The sequence below is a fragment of the Aplidium turbinatum genome, chromosome 15, assembly GCF_918807975.1.
Source record: "Aplidium turbinatum chromosome 15, kaAplTurb1.1, whole genome shotgun sequence".
NCBI classification, from domain to species: Eukaryota; Metazoa; Chordata; class Ascidiacea; order Aplousobranchia; family Polyclinidae; genus Aplidium; species Aplidium turbinatum.
In genome coordinates this window covers 887301-903903 of record NC_137486.1, presented here as the reverse complement: position 1 = coordinate 903903, position 16603 = coordinate 887301, and the positions used below count along the sequence as shown (strand labels likewise).

At 36.0% G+C, this 16603-nt stretch overlaps 1 protein-coding gene across 3 annotated transcripts in view; it reads left to right on the top strand.

The window, feature by feature from the left end:
• LOC145783879 (tetratricopeptide repeat protein 12-like) overlaps positions 1–16603 on the top strand; it is a 172641-nt gene that overhangs the window by 123501 nt on the left and 32537 nt on the right. For 2 of the 3 annotated variants that reach the window (XM_082595634.1, XM_082595636.1), the window contains 2 exons: positions 3573–3746; positions 9275–9388. In XM_082595634.1, the coding sequence (XP_082451760.1) occupies positions 3573–3746; positions 9275–9388 (288 nt within the window). The remainder of the gene's footprint in view (positions 1–3572; positions 3747–9274; positions 9389–16603) is intronic. The other variant, XM_082595635.1, reaches the window with a different exon arrangement.

The window sequence follows — 16603 nt, the reverse complement described above, 5'->3', positions numbered from 1 at the left end:
GAAGGTCTTATTGGCGTTTTATGTCGTTTTTTTGCAAAATTTGACAAAACTGGGACACTTTGGGGCGTTTGCGGGACCCTTAAAAGTTTTTTAATCAAAAAAATTTTTTTACCATTGCTAATCATATAGAAAATGGCAACTTTTTCCAATTTATTGGAACGAAATTCCAAAGTTGTTTTTTTTGGCCCACCCTAATGTATATGCAATATGCATGTTTTATTGATTATGAGAAAGCATTTGATAGAGTTAACCATGAGAAACTGATTCATTGTTTGTCCAATATTGGTATGAATGTCAAAGACTTATGTTTTATTATCAATTTGTACTGGAATCAAAAAGCATTTATTCGCATGGAAAAAGATTTGTCTAAAGGAATTGATATCAAGCGTGGAGTACGCCAAGGATGTGTACTTTCTCCATGTCTTTTTAATTTATATACAGAAATGATTTTTCGACCCATTGATGATATGAAAGGAGAAAAAGTTGGTGGCTTGAATATAACAAATTTACGCTATGCTGATGATACTGTTCTGTTGGCTGAATCACAAGAAGATCTTCAAGAAATATTGGACATCGTTAACTCAATTGATAAAGAATTTAATATGAAAATTAACGCTAAAAAGACCAAATCAATGATCATTTCAAAATCACCAGACACTCCAGTATTCCAAATTATAATTGACAATGAAATTATACAAAAAGTAAAATCTTTTTCATATCTTGGTCATTTAATTACTGAAGATGGGAGGTGTGACCATGAAATTCTTAGACGGATAGAAATTGCAAGAGCTACATTTGGAAAAATGAAAAATATTTTAACCAATCAACGTTTAAATTTATCAATTCGTCAGAGGATCTTAAAATTCTATATCTGGTCGACCCTATTATACAATTCTGAAACTTGGACAATGTCACAAAAAATTTAGGAACAGGTCGATGCCTTCGAGCTCTGGACATACAGGCAAATGTTAAAAATTTCATGGAAACAAAAGATCACTAACGATGAAGTACTCTCCAAATTCAATTCAAGCAAAATGCTCTTACAAACAGTCAAAAGAAGAATATTGAAGTATTTCGGACACACAATAAGGCAAAATTCATTACAAAGATCATTAATAGAAGGGAAGATAAACGGTAAAAGAAGTAAAAGCAGACCAAGAATAATTTGGACAACAAACATCACAAAATGGACAAAATTAACTTATGAATGTGCAGTACGCACAGCTCATGGTCGAGAACAGTGGCGTATTGTATCCAATCCTCCATACGAGGAAGGAACAAAATGATGATGATGATCAAGTTAGTATTTTCATTCCATTTACAGTATACTTTTTAGTAAACCTTTTCGTCTCTTGTTTCATGCTAATAAATCTAGTTTGTTGCTAAACTTTATGTTGTGCTTAGCTTAAAGAGTCGCAGTCCATCAACCGCTAGCCAACGCAGACGACGCATAGCATCTGTTTTGGTCGAGTTTTGTTATATAATAATTAACGGTAGGTCGAATGTAGCGATAACTCCGAGTGTGGCAATAGAAGCAATCCTAGTGTGACGACATACTGTAATTACCTCATCCATCTGCGTGACATTTCGCTGAATTTAAGTTGCTGCTGATGAAACACGCTTTCGCCCCCACGGCCAAAAAAATAGTTAGGCGCCTATGCAATGAAGCATCAAGTTTCTCTGTTGTGAGATATATTTTTTGCAGTTTTGTAATCATGTCCTGACCGGTCTTCAATATCATGGGTCAAAATTCTTGGTGGTTTGCCCCTATTTCGTTTTACATTGATTTTTTATTCGATTAATTGTCTTTGAATAGAATTATTGCGAATCATATGGCAAAAATACTTCAATTTTCTTGTTTTAATTGTTTAAAGAATTTCCATGTTGGAAATTAAAACACATTAAGCTGAACGTATTTCAAGAATTTTCATTTAAATAAATGCCTGGTGAACAGTAGGGTGGCTCGTTTTTGAATTTTTTTTTATCTTCCGGGGTAGTGGGGAAATGGTGCCAATGAGTGAGAAAAAACTTATGACAAAATTTGAGATTCGTAACAAATTGTCTTCAGCTTCCTCATGGGGCTCAAAAATCGAAAAATGGGGTCAAAAACGCAATTTTTCCAAAAATATTTTTAGTTTGGGTAGATACAATATTTTTTAGATATATCTAATTAATAGAGCTTCGGTAGAGAGTTTGTCTTGTTGAACCATAGGCATAACACCTGCTTAACACCTTTTGATGCAGTTACCGGTACCTTTGATTCTCATGGAACCTATATTGTTGAGTTTGAGCTAGTCAGAAGTACTGTGCAGTTTTTGTCTTTTCCTGTTTATAGATTTAGTTAACCATTGTATTTTATTCAGATGTAGTTAAGTTGTAAGTATGTATATTATTCCTGAAGAGGACATCTTGTGATGTCGAAAACTTCCGATACTTAATTTGTTGCGTAGTTTTGTGTTTCTATTTTGAGTTTGTGTTGACAAAAATATGAAAATTAAAATTTGGAAGCAGTTGTTAAAATTCTGCTCCACCATGCAGCATGCACCCACTATTTGTCTAAACAATTTTTTTCATCTTTGCGATTGACCAAAAGCAACCAATGCCTAACCAGGTACCCGGTCAGTTGGTTGACAGGACAATTGGTCGACAGACATTTGGTCGACAGGACGTTTGGTCGACAGGACGTTAGGTCGACAGAACGATTTATTTTAGGGTTAGGGTTAGTTAACTAACTTTAACCCTAACTCTAACCCTAATCCTAAAATGAATCATTCTGTGTTGGTTGACAGGACCATTGGTCGACAGACATTTGGTCGACAGGACGTTTGGTCGACAGGACGTTAGGTCGACAGAACGATTTATTTTAGGGTTAGTTAACTAACTTTAACCCTAACTCTAACCCTAATCCTAAAATGAATCATTCTGTCGACCTAACGTCCTGTCGACCAAATGTCTGTCGACCAATCGACCGTACACTGCCTAACCATGCTTAAAAGAAATACAAAACTTTCAAAGGCTGTTCGAAAACTGTAAATCAAATTTTACAGGCATTGTTTTCATCAACTCAGCGCAAACATATTTTCAATATAAACCAGAAAATGATTTTCCGTTTTTGTATTTTAAATGACATTGTTAATCCAGATGTGCTGCCAAAATTTTACAAAAGCTTAAGAATGTGTGAGTGAAAAAAGGTTGTGGTGGCAGTGGATATGTTTACTGTGTTGAATTTAGGATCACTTTAAGCTTGTTTTTTTAATGTATTCACACCTTTTGTGCAACTACTAAACTTGATTTCAGAATTAAGCAATCCATCCTAATGTTCATAGTACCCTCTTCTTTATCAAAAGGCATTAAATTCTATTAAAAGCCCAACTACGTTAATGCAATTGAATGACAAAGTATATCACAATGTGATCTTAGCCAGATTATCCATCCCATAACTTGTGTTCTGATAAGCATGTTTAATGGCTGTTGGTGTTGGAAACCACTGCACAATGTTAGCACTATGTTTAAGCCACTCACAGCTTCTTCAATTCAACACAAACCACTGTTGTGTGGCATCAATCTTACAGGAACGATGCGCAATGGCAATTAAAGGAGGTTTGTCCAACCCTTGTGGCTTGGAACAACTACTCAATCTGCTGCATAGCATGTTTAAGATGGAAAAGGATGAAAAGTATTCCAACAGGATCATATTGTTGTTGGTGCCACTTTTAAACAAAGTCAAGGATATCGATCTGCTTTCAGTGAGTACTTGCTGTTTAAAATGATCTGGTTTATTTATTAGTTGGTAATTTTAAATGATGTTGTAGAATGTTTCTTTAACCTCGGGCTGAAAAGCTCTCTTTTAAAACTTTACCTTGGAAGTTTCACATGTTTCACATTTCACATGAACAATAAATAACTGATCTACACAATGAATTGAAAGATTGCATAAGAATGAAACGGCAAAGCAGGGGAGAAAGGCACATTTTGTGGCGGTTAATTCCGCGAGGCCAAAATGCATCATATTCATATGATGAATTAAGAAAATACAAAAGCCCGTTAAGCAGATAGGAAGCCCCTACGGCAAGCACATGCGTATTACGGCGAGGATTGCAGGATAATGACGATATCCTGGCGATTTTATGAGCGACCCTCGTGGATTTTAGTGTCAAATTTAGTGAAACATTTACCCACAACTCTAAAACATTCCAAGGATGGTTTGTTGTTTGAACAATACATGATAGGCAATTTGAATATGGTCTTTAATGGCACTTTTTCTGTTCAAGTTAGTTAAATATAAGTGCTTCTCACTCTCGTGGCCAAATGCCGTGGGGACATACCAATGTATGTACAGTTCGCGTGATGCAAACAAGTGAACTTGTACATGACATTTGAACACAAGCAAGAGGGAGTCCTAGATTTAAGCTGAAAGTAATAACCCACTTTAAATGTTTTATATATGGGAATAAAACAATATTAAGTTTCCTCGTTTAACTACCGTGTATAGTGTATACTAGTGCAGTGGTTCCCAACTCATGGGTCGCGACCCAAAGTTGGGTCGCCTGATAATTTTTTTGGGTCGCTTGTTTTTCAGGCATATTGTATCTTGGGCGAAAAAAAAAACAAAAAAAAATTTAAAACGTGAAGAGATCGATCACAAAACTGGAAAATATAAACACAAGTCATGAAGCGTTTCATGTTGAGACATCGGAAAGCTTTGTAGCATGATCGTAGTGCAAGAAGTTTTAGCAATTTTCGCTTTTATTATTGTTATTATTATTATTAAATGTAAACCCAAAAAAAATTTCAGTCTCAAACATAAATTAACTTGACAAAGTTACGGGATATATATTGTAACGTGCACTATATGTCACGAACGCTATGTCGGACAAACTATGACAAAGTTTTCCACACGTTGGACCACGCATAGTCTGGTGTGGTAAAACGCATCAAAGACAAAGCCCCAAGTGCTGTATGGATTTATTGCTTTCTCCACAGAGAGGCCTTTGCTGCAAAAAAGCTGTCTCAAGAACTGCACGAAGTGTTGAATGATGTGAAGTGTGTAAACTTCATCAAAACAAGTCTACTAAATCGGCATTTGTTTTCGTCTTTGTGGATTCTGATTATTATCAAGCACACAGAAGTGCGATAGTTGTCACGAGGTCGTGTCCTGAAGCAAGTTTGTAATTTGCGAGAGGAGATTGCTATCTTCCTGAGGCAACAGAACTTGTGAGATTAGCCGAGAAGTTTTTGTAAGAAGATTTCAAGACAAAAGTTGCTTACCTTGCCGATATATTTGACTCTCTGAATTCTCTAATTTTATATATGTGATTGATCGCGCCGCAAAAGTTTCTGCTTAACACAAAAATCGCATATTCTGGAAAAGTTATGTCACCAGAGATGAGTACGATATATTTCCTCAGCTAACGCAATATATCTGTGGCAATGAAGTTGATATTAAGCAAACGATAATAATTAGACACCTGGAAAAGTTTGTGCACTACTATGGAGAATCTCTATTCTCTAACACTTAATAACCAAAATGATTGGATAATTGATCTATATGTTGGAAAAGATCTGCCTCAACTTTCCATCCATGTCGCAGAACAGTTTATGGACATAACGACAGAAGTAGCAAACCGTATTTCTTTTGCGTCCTTCAAAGACAAATAGCCTACCCCAAAGATTCTGCAAACATCCACTTTTGGGCTTCCATGTAGGCCTACAAAGTGTATCCCACAGTTTCACAATTAGGGATTCAAACACAGATTCCATTTGCAACAACTTGGTTTTGTAAGAGTGGATTTAGCGCCATGTGTGTATTGAAAACTGAACAGCGAAACCGGCTGGAAGTTAAAGCCGACATGCGGCTATGCCTAAGCAAAATAATGCCTCGATTTCAAAAACTCGTTGACAGCAAGCCAGCACAGCTATCTCATTAGTGATTTGATAAACATATTATTTTCGGGAAAAGTTACTGCTTTTGTAGTGCTGTTTGTTTGCAACACAATCTTATATGGCTTTTAAAATATTACGACAATTTTCTTGGGTCACAAGATCTTACCAAACTGAATTTTTTTTAAAAATGGGTCGCCTTAAAAACGAGTTGGGAACCACTGTACTAGTGTATACTCAAGTACAGGCTGACCTCATGTACAGGTCAACCCTTACTTTTTTGCTGAAAATCAGTGATATTTTTATTCTCTTTTGTAGAAGTCGATTAGCTTATTCCTGGCACTGTCATTCGGTGGTTCATCTAAGTATTGATATTGACATACAGCGAGCTGCCCCAACCAACACTGTGTTACTAACAGTCGATAAACCACAAGCACAAAACAGAAACATCACAGTTGGATATCGATAAATAGACGCCAACTACTATTTAACCACAGACATATACAACCAAGCAACCACACGACATTTAACATAATCGATTAAAATTGAACATAAACTATAAGCTACAAACGTTTTCGGCCATACACACGTTAGCCCTTATCAAGTAACAAAAAATAACTGCTTATCATATCTACAAAGAAAATGAATAACTGATCTAAACACTGAATTGAAAAACGAAATGCAAAATGAAACGGCAGAACATAGGAGAAAGGCACATCACATGGCGTTTAAATTACACCAGGCAAAGACGCATCATATGACGTATCAAGAAAAGACGTTGAGTAGATAAGAAAGTCAACGTCTTTTCTTGATACGTCATATGATGCGTCTTTGCCTGGTGTAATTTAAACGCCATGTGATGTGCCTTTCTCCTATGTTCTGCCGTTTCATTTTGCATTTCGTTTTTCAATTCAGTGTTTAGATCAGTTATTCATTTTCTTTGTAGATATGATAAGCAGTTATTTTTTGTTACTTGATAAGGGCTAACGTGTGTATGGCCGAAAACGTTTGTAGCTTATAGTTTATGTTCAATTTTAATCGATTATGTTAAATGCCGTGTGGTTGCTTGGTTGTATATGTCTGTGGTTGAAGAAAGTGACCTCTTTACCAAAATTGTATTAACTACTATTTATCACAATAAAAGTAAACCAGATAAATAATATGCACAATTCACTAATGAATCTTCCACTGTGAGATCAATTATGGTTTTGAAGAACAGATTTTTTGTTATCAGATGCACATTGCACAAGTAAACAGCAACGTTTAACAGTAACCTGCTTAACCATTGTTGAATTGTGTGACGTTTTCGGCCCAAAAATCAAATAGCCTCCTGTGAATAAATGTTGAAAATGGCAAAGCTGTAATGTTTATGTCTGCTGTCAAGATTATTTAAACATTTTTTTATCAGTTTTTGATTTAATTCTCACATATTACTACTAACTTCATGTATCTTGGTGCCGTAACAAAAATGTGGCGGCAGTCTTTATCGCACATTTTGCTATGTCTACAGCAGGAGTTCCCAACCTGTGGTATGCGTACCACTAGAGGTTTTTCAGGTGGTACGGGGGTAGCTTCCGTTTTTTTACAAAAACCTGGATTCACTGCTATATATTTTGTTTATCTGGTTTTGTACAAAAAAAAATTCCCGAAGCCTATTCTTATTGTTACGTAGCTATTCTTGTTGTTTCGTATCATTACGGTCTTCAAAATACAGGTCATGTCAATTGTCAACAAGGAACACAGTTGCTTTGAAAAGCTGTACAACGCTGTAGGACAGTAGGCGTTAATTATGTCAAATGATTGCTACTGTTTTATAGCTTAAGCTGCAAATAACGTTGCATAATGCTAGTTGTAAGCTAAAATTAGATCGGAATAAAATGTTCAACAACAGTTACAAGGAATGTTCTCCAATAAACTTCTGACTCAGTATAGCCTCTTAATATTCAACGATAGCTTCCCATGCTGTTCCACAGCTACTGAGTTTCAGTTCCACGTGAGAATGCCTGAATTGAGAGCAGGGGTTTTCAGTCATGATGAACATCAAGTCAAATCGAAACCGACTAGATGCTCCCGGAAATGACTTTCGTTGCGCTGTTAGCAAATTTACACCGCACATCGACCAATTGGTGGACAGTAAACAAACATCTCATTAAATTTAGTCGTGGTGCTTTAGTGTTATTTTAGTACTCCGATATTTTTCTTCTGAATAAAATGTGACTCGATCAAAGTTGTTGTTCTGCAAGAAGTGGTACGCTTGGCAGTACAGAGCGTCCACGTGGTACGAGATTGTAAACAGGTCCGGAACCCCTAGTTTACAGGCATTGATTCAACGAAGAAAGTGATTGATTTGCTGACTGATTTCTGTAATCAACAGGTGTTAGAGGTTTGCACGGCACTTTTTTTCTCACACAATTTATTATATTACTTGATCATTTCGGCAATTGCTGACGCAAACCAATAGTGAGTGATACGCACATGTCATGCAAAGGAACTGTAATGGAGACAAAGTTTTGTCCCTTGTGTATCAGTCGACCCCTACTTTTTGAGGTGAAAATCACTAGCGAAAATCTTGACTATACGGTATGTTAAGGCGGTCTCATTTGTTATCCAGAAGCATTGTCACATCACTGGAACGGTACGGTAAATAACATAATAAAACGGTACGTGACACTGGGCGAAATCCTCTTGGGCGAGACCATGTGGGCGACGGTAGCGAAAGTTTAGCCGTTTGGAACAGTGGTACCTATATCATTTAAGTACCGGTAGTTACTTTGTGGCGTCACGGTTTATGTTGAAGCTTAAGAGAAACTCCTCTGAAAGGAACAAACGAAGACCTCCCAAGAGGAATGGCCAAAAAGTGGTTGACGTCAGTAATGAACGCTCCCTAACCATTATTGAAACTTGTCAGTTGCAGTACCGATGATGAAGTTTGGGAACCGCCCACTTTGGGAACCAGTACCCTAAATGGAAAGCTGTCGGTGAAATGTGTTGCTCAAGCGCACGTGTTGCTCAAGCGCTCAAACGCCGCACATCCCAGAGAGTCAACTCCTCACATGGTAAAATGTGCCAAAACAACAAACGTGCTTCTTCACACTTTGTAGTTGCCTATGTCAGATATTGTTGTAGGATAGGTTGATGGCACACGATGAGTCTTATAAGTCTAGTAACACTTGAGAACCGCCGGTCAGATAATTCCCAGACAGAATTTGGCCCAGCAAGGGATACCAAGATTTTTAAATTTAGTGATGCATATTTAGTAATTGTCCTGTTTTTGTTGTTTATCCACAAATTGTGCAATGTGGTGTCCATCGAATCAAAACATAATAAGCGTATTTTAGATGGTTTATGCACACTGCACAGTCACACATTCATTTACTTTTTACATTTTTTCTAGAAATTTCTAGGTTTACTTGGCCTGCTCTCAGAACAGTGGAAGTCGTGCGTTGATAATTTATTTTCTGATTGCCATGGCTATCAAGTGTTCGGCTATATGTTTCGCCAGTTAATGGTCAGTTGTTTTCATTCTGTTATTCATACTAAATTAGATTTGGTGTGTTGTGAACCAGAAACTTGTGACAGTCGTGCAAAAACAGTGACGACACATGATACGAGACCTTATCGAATAACAGTTTATTAAATTGTCACAGTTATAGTTTTAAACAGCTGCAATAAACAATTTTTGCATGTTTTAGCACAAATACAAACGTCATTTTTTTCTATAAGCAGTTGCATCACTTGCTTGAAAATATGTGCAAAATAAAAAGAATATTTCAATATGTTTCCTTTTGATTAAATCAAATAATATCTGTTCTTCTGATACAAACTAAGCCGAACTATCACAGGATGTATCAAAAATGGCAAAAAAAAATTTTTTTCTTCAATTTTGATTAGCTAGATAAAGCAAAATTCTCTTACAAATAGTCAAACTAAGAAAATTGAAGTATTTCGGACACACAATAAGGCAAAACTCGTTACAAAGATCATTAATAGTAGGGAAGATAAACGGTAAAAGAAATAAAGGCCGACCAAAACGATTTGGACAACAAACATCACAAAATGGACAAAATTAACTTATGAAAGTGCAGTACGCACATCTCATGGTCGAGAACAAGAGCATTGTGACCAACCCTCAATACGAGGAAGGAACAAAATGATGATGAGATATGGCAAAAGTAGCCAATATATCACCAAAACACAATGTAAAAAATTGAAAACGTTTGAATAAGTTTTAGATATCTCCCACGACATACAAATTTAGGCACTCATACATACTATACATTACAAGTTATACTGTCCATTTTGTGAATTAGAACTGCATAGCAATTGTTTTTCGATTTTAATTTGCTATGTAGACAATAAGACATGGCAAAAGGTTCGAATATACCACCAAATACAATGGAAATGTGTGTACTTGAAGGGCCTCTGACAGGTAAATAAATTCGCTTAATTCACCTAAGATACCAAAAAGATGACACTAACAAACTTCCCTGACCAGCAAATCGTAAAAAACATCAACAGGTTACTAAATACTGAAAAGTCTGGGCGTTCATCAGGACAATTATCGTTTCTAGCCTACTTAAACAACGTTATTATAATTTGATTTTGTCTCGAATTTCTAGTGGTCTTTACTGCTTCGAATGTATGTTTATTGTTGAAAGTTTTTTACGTATTTTAACGTCGAAAGTAACCACACATAATTAGCCAATCTTTAAAATACTGTGTTCTATTTTTCTTGCCTTCAATTGCATTTTTTCTGTCTGTCGTTAATGCTTCGAATTTTGTGTTTATTGTTGGAATTTTTTACGTAATTTAACGTGGAAAGTAACCGCTCACACATCATTAGCAAAATTTTTTAAATATTGGACGTTTTATTTTTTCTTGCCTTCAATCGCTCTTCAGCGTATAACCTTGTGAAATTTTATTTTGTATGTTATTCGCTCTGACGATGCGTATTGTCATGGTGCGCGAAACGTCAGTGAAGCAATAAACCATCCTGTTTGTTGTTGCGTTTACTTTCAATTTCATCAGATAAACGTTGCAACTAGTGCTAGAAACCACAGGTTACTAAGTTACACGCTTGAAAACATTCGTTCACTTTCGGCGAATCTGGCAGTCATTCAATTGCGAAAATAAAAAAACGGCAACACCTCTGTGACGTCACTCTGGGTGGGAAGGATCTGTTTTTTTCTCTGTGGTGACTTGGTATGGTATGGTACGACTACTGTAAAAGAATGGCAAACACCAAGTTTCTATCTGTTCTAAGAGACATGTTAGATGTAACTGCAATAAAAATAGAGTTATTTTAAAAAAAACTAATTTTCTTGCATTTTTGGTTGTTTGCACTTGGTCAAATGTTGGGATTTTGCATTAGTATTTGCTTTGTAGCCCAAATTATGGACACTGTTACTCAGATACTCCTACACAAATGATATCAGACTCTACTCCAACTATAGACTATCAAGTTAATGCTTGTGTGGGCTGAAATAGCATATATATAAGGGTCTGCTACTATTCGGTGAGTCCGATTCGGTGTTCCTAACCTCTAATCCCCAACCCTAAAACGGCAATGATAATTAGGCTACAGTACCCGATAATTTAAAAAAATAATTGAAAAAATCTCCCGTTAAGGGATCGGACTCACCGAAACGGGCCATTCCGTATGTCACGATTTCTTTCTATCTCTTACCAGGAAAAAGACTTGGAAAGGTTCAATGACGTAGTTTAATGGGTCAAACCGAAAAGCAGTCAATTAAATGTCGAATAATTCTACTAGTGAAATGATAATCTGACTTCTTGAAGAACTTTAACGAACGGCTTCTCAAATAACTCTAATTTCTGCATCAACTACCAATCCACAACTCATAGCACAACTCTCATAATCAACTCATAATAATCACCATAATAATAATAATCCATTACACAAACTACACCACTATTTATATAGTTGGTTGTTCAGTCCAGTAACTTCGAGAAGGTGACGTAGTGTTGCATCACACGAACTCATCGTCGGTCACGTAGCATTGAGCGGCATAAACAAGCAAGTTCAAAGAAATCTAAAGAATGTCACGTAGGGGTAGAGGACTGTTACATAATACAGATTTCGTAATCAGAGGTCCATTCGTAAACAACCTTGTGACATCATGACAAACGATATTGGCAATTGTGAAAACAACAGAACGTTCCAGATACAGAATGATCTAGAATTACGTTGCAGAACAACGACTTCACAATTAGAGGTTACTACTGGTCATTGACCGATAATAACATACCGCTCAAGAATTCCATAATGAAAACAGCACATTCTGTCAAGACGCAAAGCAGCCCGACGCGAGGCCTTGCACATTGATTGTGACACCGTATATATAAGAATAAACACATCAAGCAAAAATCAATAGAAAACAGTCTATCCGCAATCGTATTGTGCTTTGAATCAAAAACACAGCTGCTGTCATAAAAAATGCAGATCTGAGAACATACAATCAAAACATTTATAGAACGGGGAAGTAACAGTCTAAGTCAACAGATTCTGTTATGGTACTGAGTGACATCCAGCAAAACTACAAGTTTAATGTAAAGAATGAGTAAGTTAATGTGAATTGTGAGAATTCCATTGATTTTGCTTGATGTGTTTGTTCTTATCTATAAGCTATTTTTCCCACACAAGCCTTAACTTGATAGTTTATAATTGGAGTAGAGGCTGATACCATTTGTGTAGGAGTATCTGAGTTGGGATTGTAGATCATAGGGATGCGAAGCTTCATCCGCTTTTGGCTTATCCGCAACACTAGAAGGGTTACGTTTTTTTTAATTTACAAAATATTTTACTTTTTATGGGTTATATAAGAAGAGTGAAGTTGGTTTTAAAGTAATTTAAGGTTTTTAATTGAAAGCAAGCCAGCAGTAAAGCGTAAAAAAAATGTCAAATTGGCAATTGACCCTTCTAATGTTGTAGGAACAACGGAGTTGCGCGTCCCGTACTGTACCGTCCCTAGTATCTGAGTAACAGTGTCTGTAATTTGGGCTACAAAGCAAATACTAATGCAAAATCCCAACATTTGGCCAAGCGTAAGTAACCAAAAATGCAAGAAAATCAGTTTTTTAAAAATAACTCTATTTCTATTGCAGTTACATCAAGTATGTCTCTTTCAACGGATATAAACTTGGTGTTTACCATTTTTTAAGGTGAAAATCATCTCTCTATCATGCGTTGTTCAAAAGTTATGACAATTTTTGGGATTTTGACACTCCTCGACCCCAAATAGGGAGGTAGCCGGCTGAGTTTTGCGTGCAACTAACCAAAAATTGTTTGAAATGTATTTTTAGGAATTCTGAAATTGTCGTTCTGCTGAACGGACGTGTTTTTTTTTTCTCTCTCTTCTCTCTGCTCTCTGGCTTCGGGCGTAATGCCAAGTGAAAAATCAAGAAAGTCTGGTACTTCTGTAAGAGAGGGCAATTCGGACAGCTCTAATCAAGACAGTTTGGATAAAATGGTTGAAAAATGCATGCCTAGAATTGAAGAATTGATAAACAAAGCAATGGAAAGACTAGTAAAAAAGCACGAAGAAGAGATTTTACCACTTAAAACTGAAATTGAGCAGCTAAAAGACAGCCAAAACTTTATATGCAACAAATATGAAGAGATGAAGAAACAATACGAGACCGTGGTTAAATCAAACAAGGTACAGGAAACAGAAATTGAAAAACTAAATACTAGTGCAAAGAAATTAGAAACCAAAACAAACGAAGAATGTATCAAATTAGATAATCTAGAACAATATGAAAGACGACAAAATCTTGAGTTTGTCGGAATACCAGTGAAGAAAAATGAAGACATTTGCAATATCGTTGTTCAACTGGCCAGCAAACTCGATGTTGAAGTAAAAGAAGATGAAATTATAGCAGCACATCGACTACAACAGAAGGATGATGCGAAACCACCTGCGGTCATTGTGCGCTTCAGCAATCGCAACGTGCGCAACCGCATCTATAAAAATCGCAAAGCTGCTCGAGACCAAGTATTCCCAATAGAAGGAATGAGAGAACTGTATATCAACGAAAATTTAACACAGCAACGAAAGAGGCTTTTCTGGCTCTGCAAACAAAAAGCAAAAAGCAAAGAATACCGATATGTTTGGACTACAAATGGACGGATATATGTGAGAAAGAGTGATGGTTTCGATTCAATTATAATTAACAAAGAAGACGATCTAAAAAAGCTGTAATGGTGGGTGTATTTGTTATTCCTCTTGTCTTTTCTTTACTTATTACTTTTACCAGTTTTTAACTGTTTTGGAAATACCACAACGGTATGCTTATGGAATTAATAGATGAAGACTTTAGTAGTAACTATCGAAATGTATGTGAAAAACACACAACCACCAGTGTCATAAAAGAATTACTTACTAACACGACGTCAGATCTAACTGTTTGTCATGTTAACATAGTGAGTCTAAATAAAAACATAGAAAAACTAGATCAACTCCTTTCTGACATTTTAAAACCAATAGATATACTCTGTTTGACTGAAACACGACTAACGACCAACACTGAAAGTCTCGTTCGGCTTCCTGGGTACGAATTAATTAACGTGAATTCCAGCACAAAAGCAGGAGGAGCTGGTATCTACTTATCAAATAAATTAACTTTCAATAACTTAGACACTCTCCGACTTAATTTAAAAAACTGCGAAGACATCTGGGCTGAAATCTCGTTGCCTAACAATGAGTTTCTTATCGTCGGATCGATTTACCGCCATCCTTCTAGCGACATAGGCTCCTTTCAGGAAAGCTTTATTAATTTGATTAAATCATTCAAACCTAAACAGAAGTATCTGATCCTAGGTGATTTCAACATCGACTTTGGAAAGTATAAAGAAAACAATAAATTAAAATTTTACTTTGATGAAGTTACCGCTGCGGGTGCGTTACAACTAATAAACATACCAACTAGAATAACTACAACTACTAGCACAATTATTGATCACATTTACACCAACTGTTTACACGCCCATAAAATGAAACCCTTTGTAATTTCAAGTGACGTATCGGATCACTTGCCCATTATGGTCAAAACAAACTTTACGGCATCACATAAAGAGCAGTCGAGGCCATTGATTAGAAAAATCACCGCACAAAGGCTTGAAAAATATCTAGCTGATCTTGACTCTAACCTGCAAACTTCAACCGCAATAAGCAGTAATAGTATTGAATGGCTTATTGCTAAAATGATCTTCTTAACAAACCTACATTTTCCTAAAGTTAAACAAACACGTAAACAACATTCCTCATCAGGTAAACCTTGGATTTCTAATCGTATCTTGAAGCTTATCAAAAAACAAAATAAACTTTTTCGAAAATTTCTCAAAAATAAGGATCCCACAATACACAATGAATATAAGCAATTTCGTAACAAACTAACTCGCATAAAAACCAAAGCGAAAAAGGCTTATTACAAAGAAATATTCAAATTAGGTAGAAGTTCCTCAGATACTTGGAAGACTATCAACAAGATAATACGTAAACAAAACAAAACTAATGAATTACCATCCAAAATCTCGCTTAACAATCACACAACTACAGAAAAACCAGAAGAAATCTGCGAGGAAATGAATAACTATTTTGTGAATATTGGTCATAAACTAGCCAAAGGTAAACAAATAAGCACAAATTACAGAAATACTTTAAAAAATGGACGGTCTAGCCCTGTTACTTCCGTCAGCCTGCAACCAACAGATAATAACGAAGTAATAAATATAATTGATGACCTCAAGCATAACAAGTCCCCAGGATACGACGACATTCCCTTGACCATTATAAAGAGCTCCAAGTTCTTAATAGCTCCTTATCTTACCCGAGTCTTTAATAACTGTATGATTAGTGGACACTATCCTGAAGCTTTGAAAATAGCCAAAGTCATACCTATCTATAAATCAGGCTCCAAGCAGGAACCTCAGAATTACAGACCGATATCGATTTTATCGCCTTTCAACAAAATATTTGAGACAATCATTCACAAACGCTTGGCTAATTTCTGGGACAAATATAAACTCTTCTCCCCTTTGCAATTTGGATTTCGCAAAAACTACTCAACCAATTTAGCAATTACTCACTTCCATGAAGATATCATAAATGAACTAAACAACAATCACATTGTGTGCTCAGTATTTATAGATCTCAAAAAAGCATTTGATACAGTTAATCACGAAATCTTAATCGACAAGTTGAATCATTATGGCGTAAGGGGAAACGTTAAAAACCTTATTCATTCCTATCTAACCAATAGGCAGCAATATGTACATGGCGGGGAAATCAACTCTTCTCGCTCAAATATTACTATTGGAGTTCCTCAGGGCAGTGTACTTGGCCCCTTTTTGTTTTCAGTTTACATAAACGATCTTCCCGATGCAACTAATTTGAAAACTCTACTCTATGCTGATGACACAGTTCTCTATTTGGCTCAAAAAACTACCAGCAACCTCCAACCGATAATGAATAAAGAATTATGTAAACTCTACACTTGGCTTGATAACAATCAGTTGACACTCAACTTGAGTAAAACTAACTACATACTCTTTAACAATAAAAAGACTACACTCTCCGATATGCAAATAAAATTAAATGATACAATAATTAAAGAAGTTGACCACACGCGCTACTTAGGAATCACAATAGATAACAAACTCAACTGGAATAAACACATTGATAGCCTCTCCAAAAAACTATCC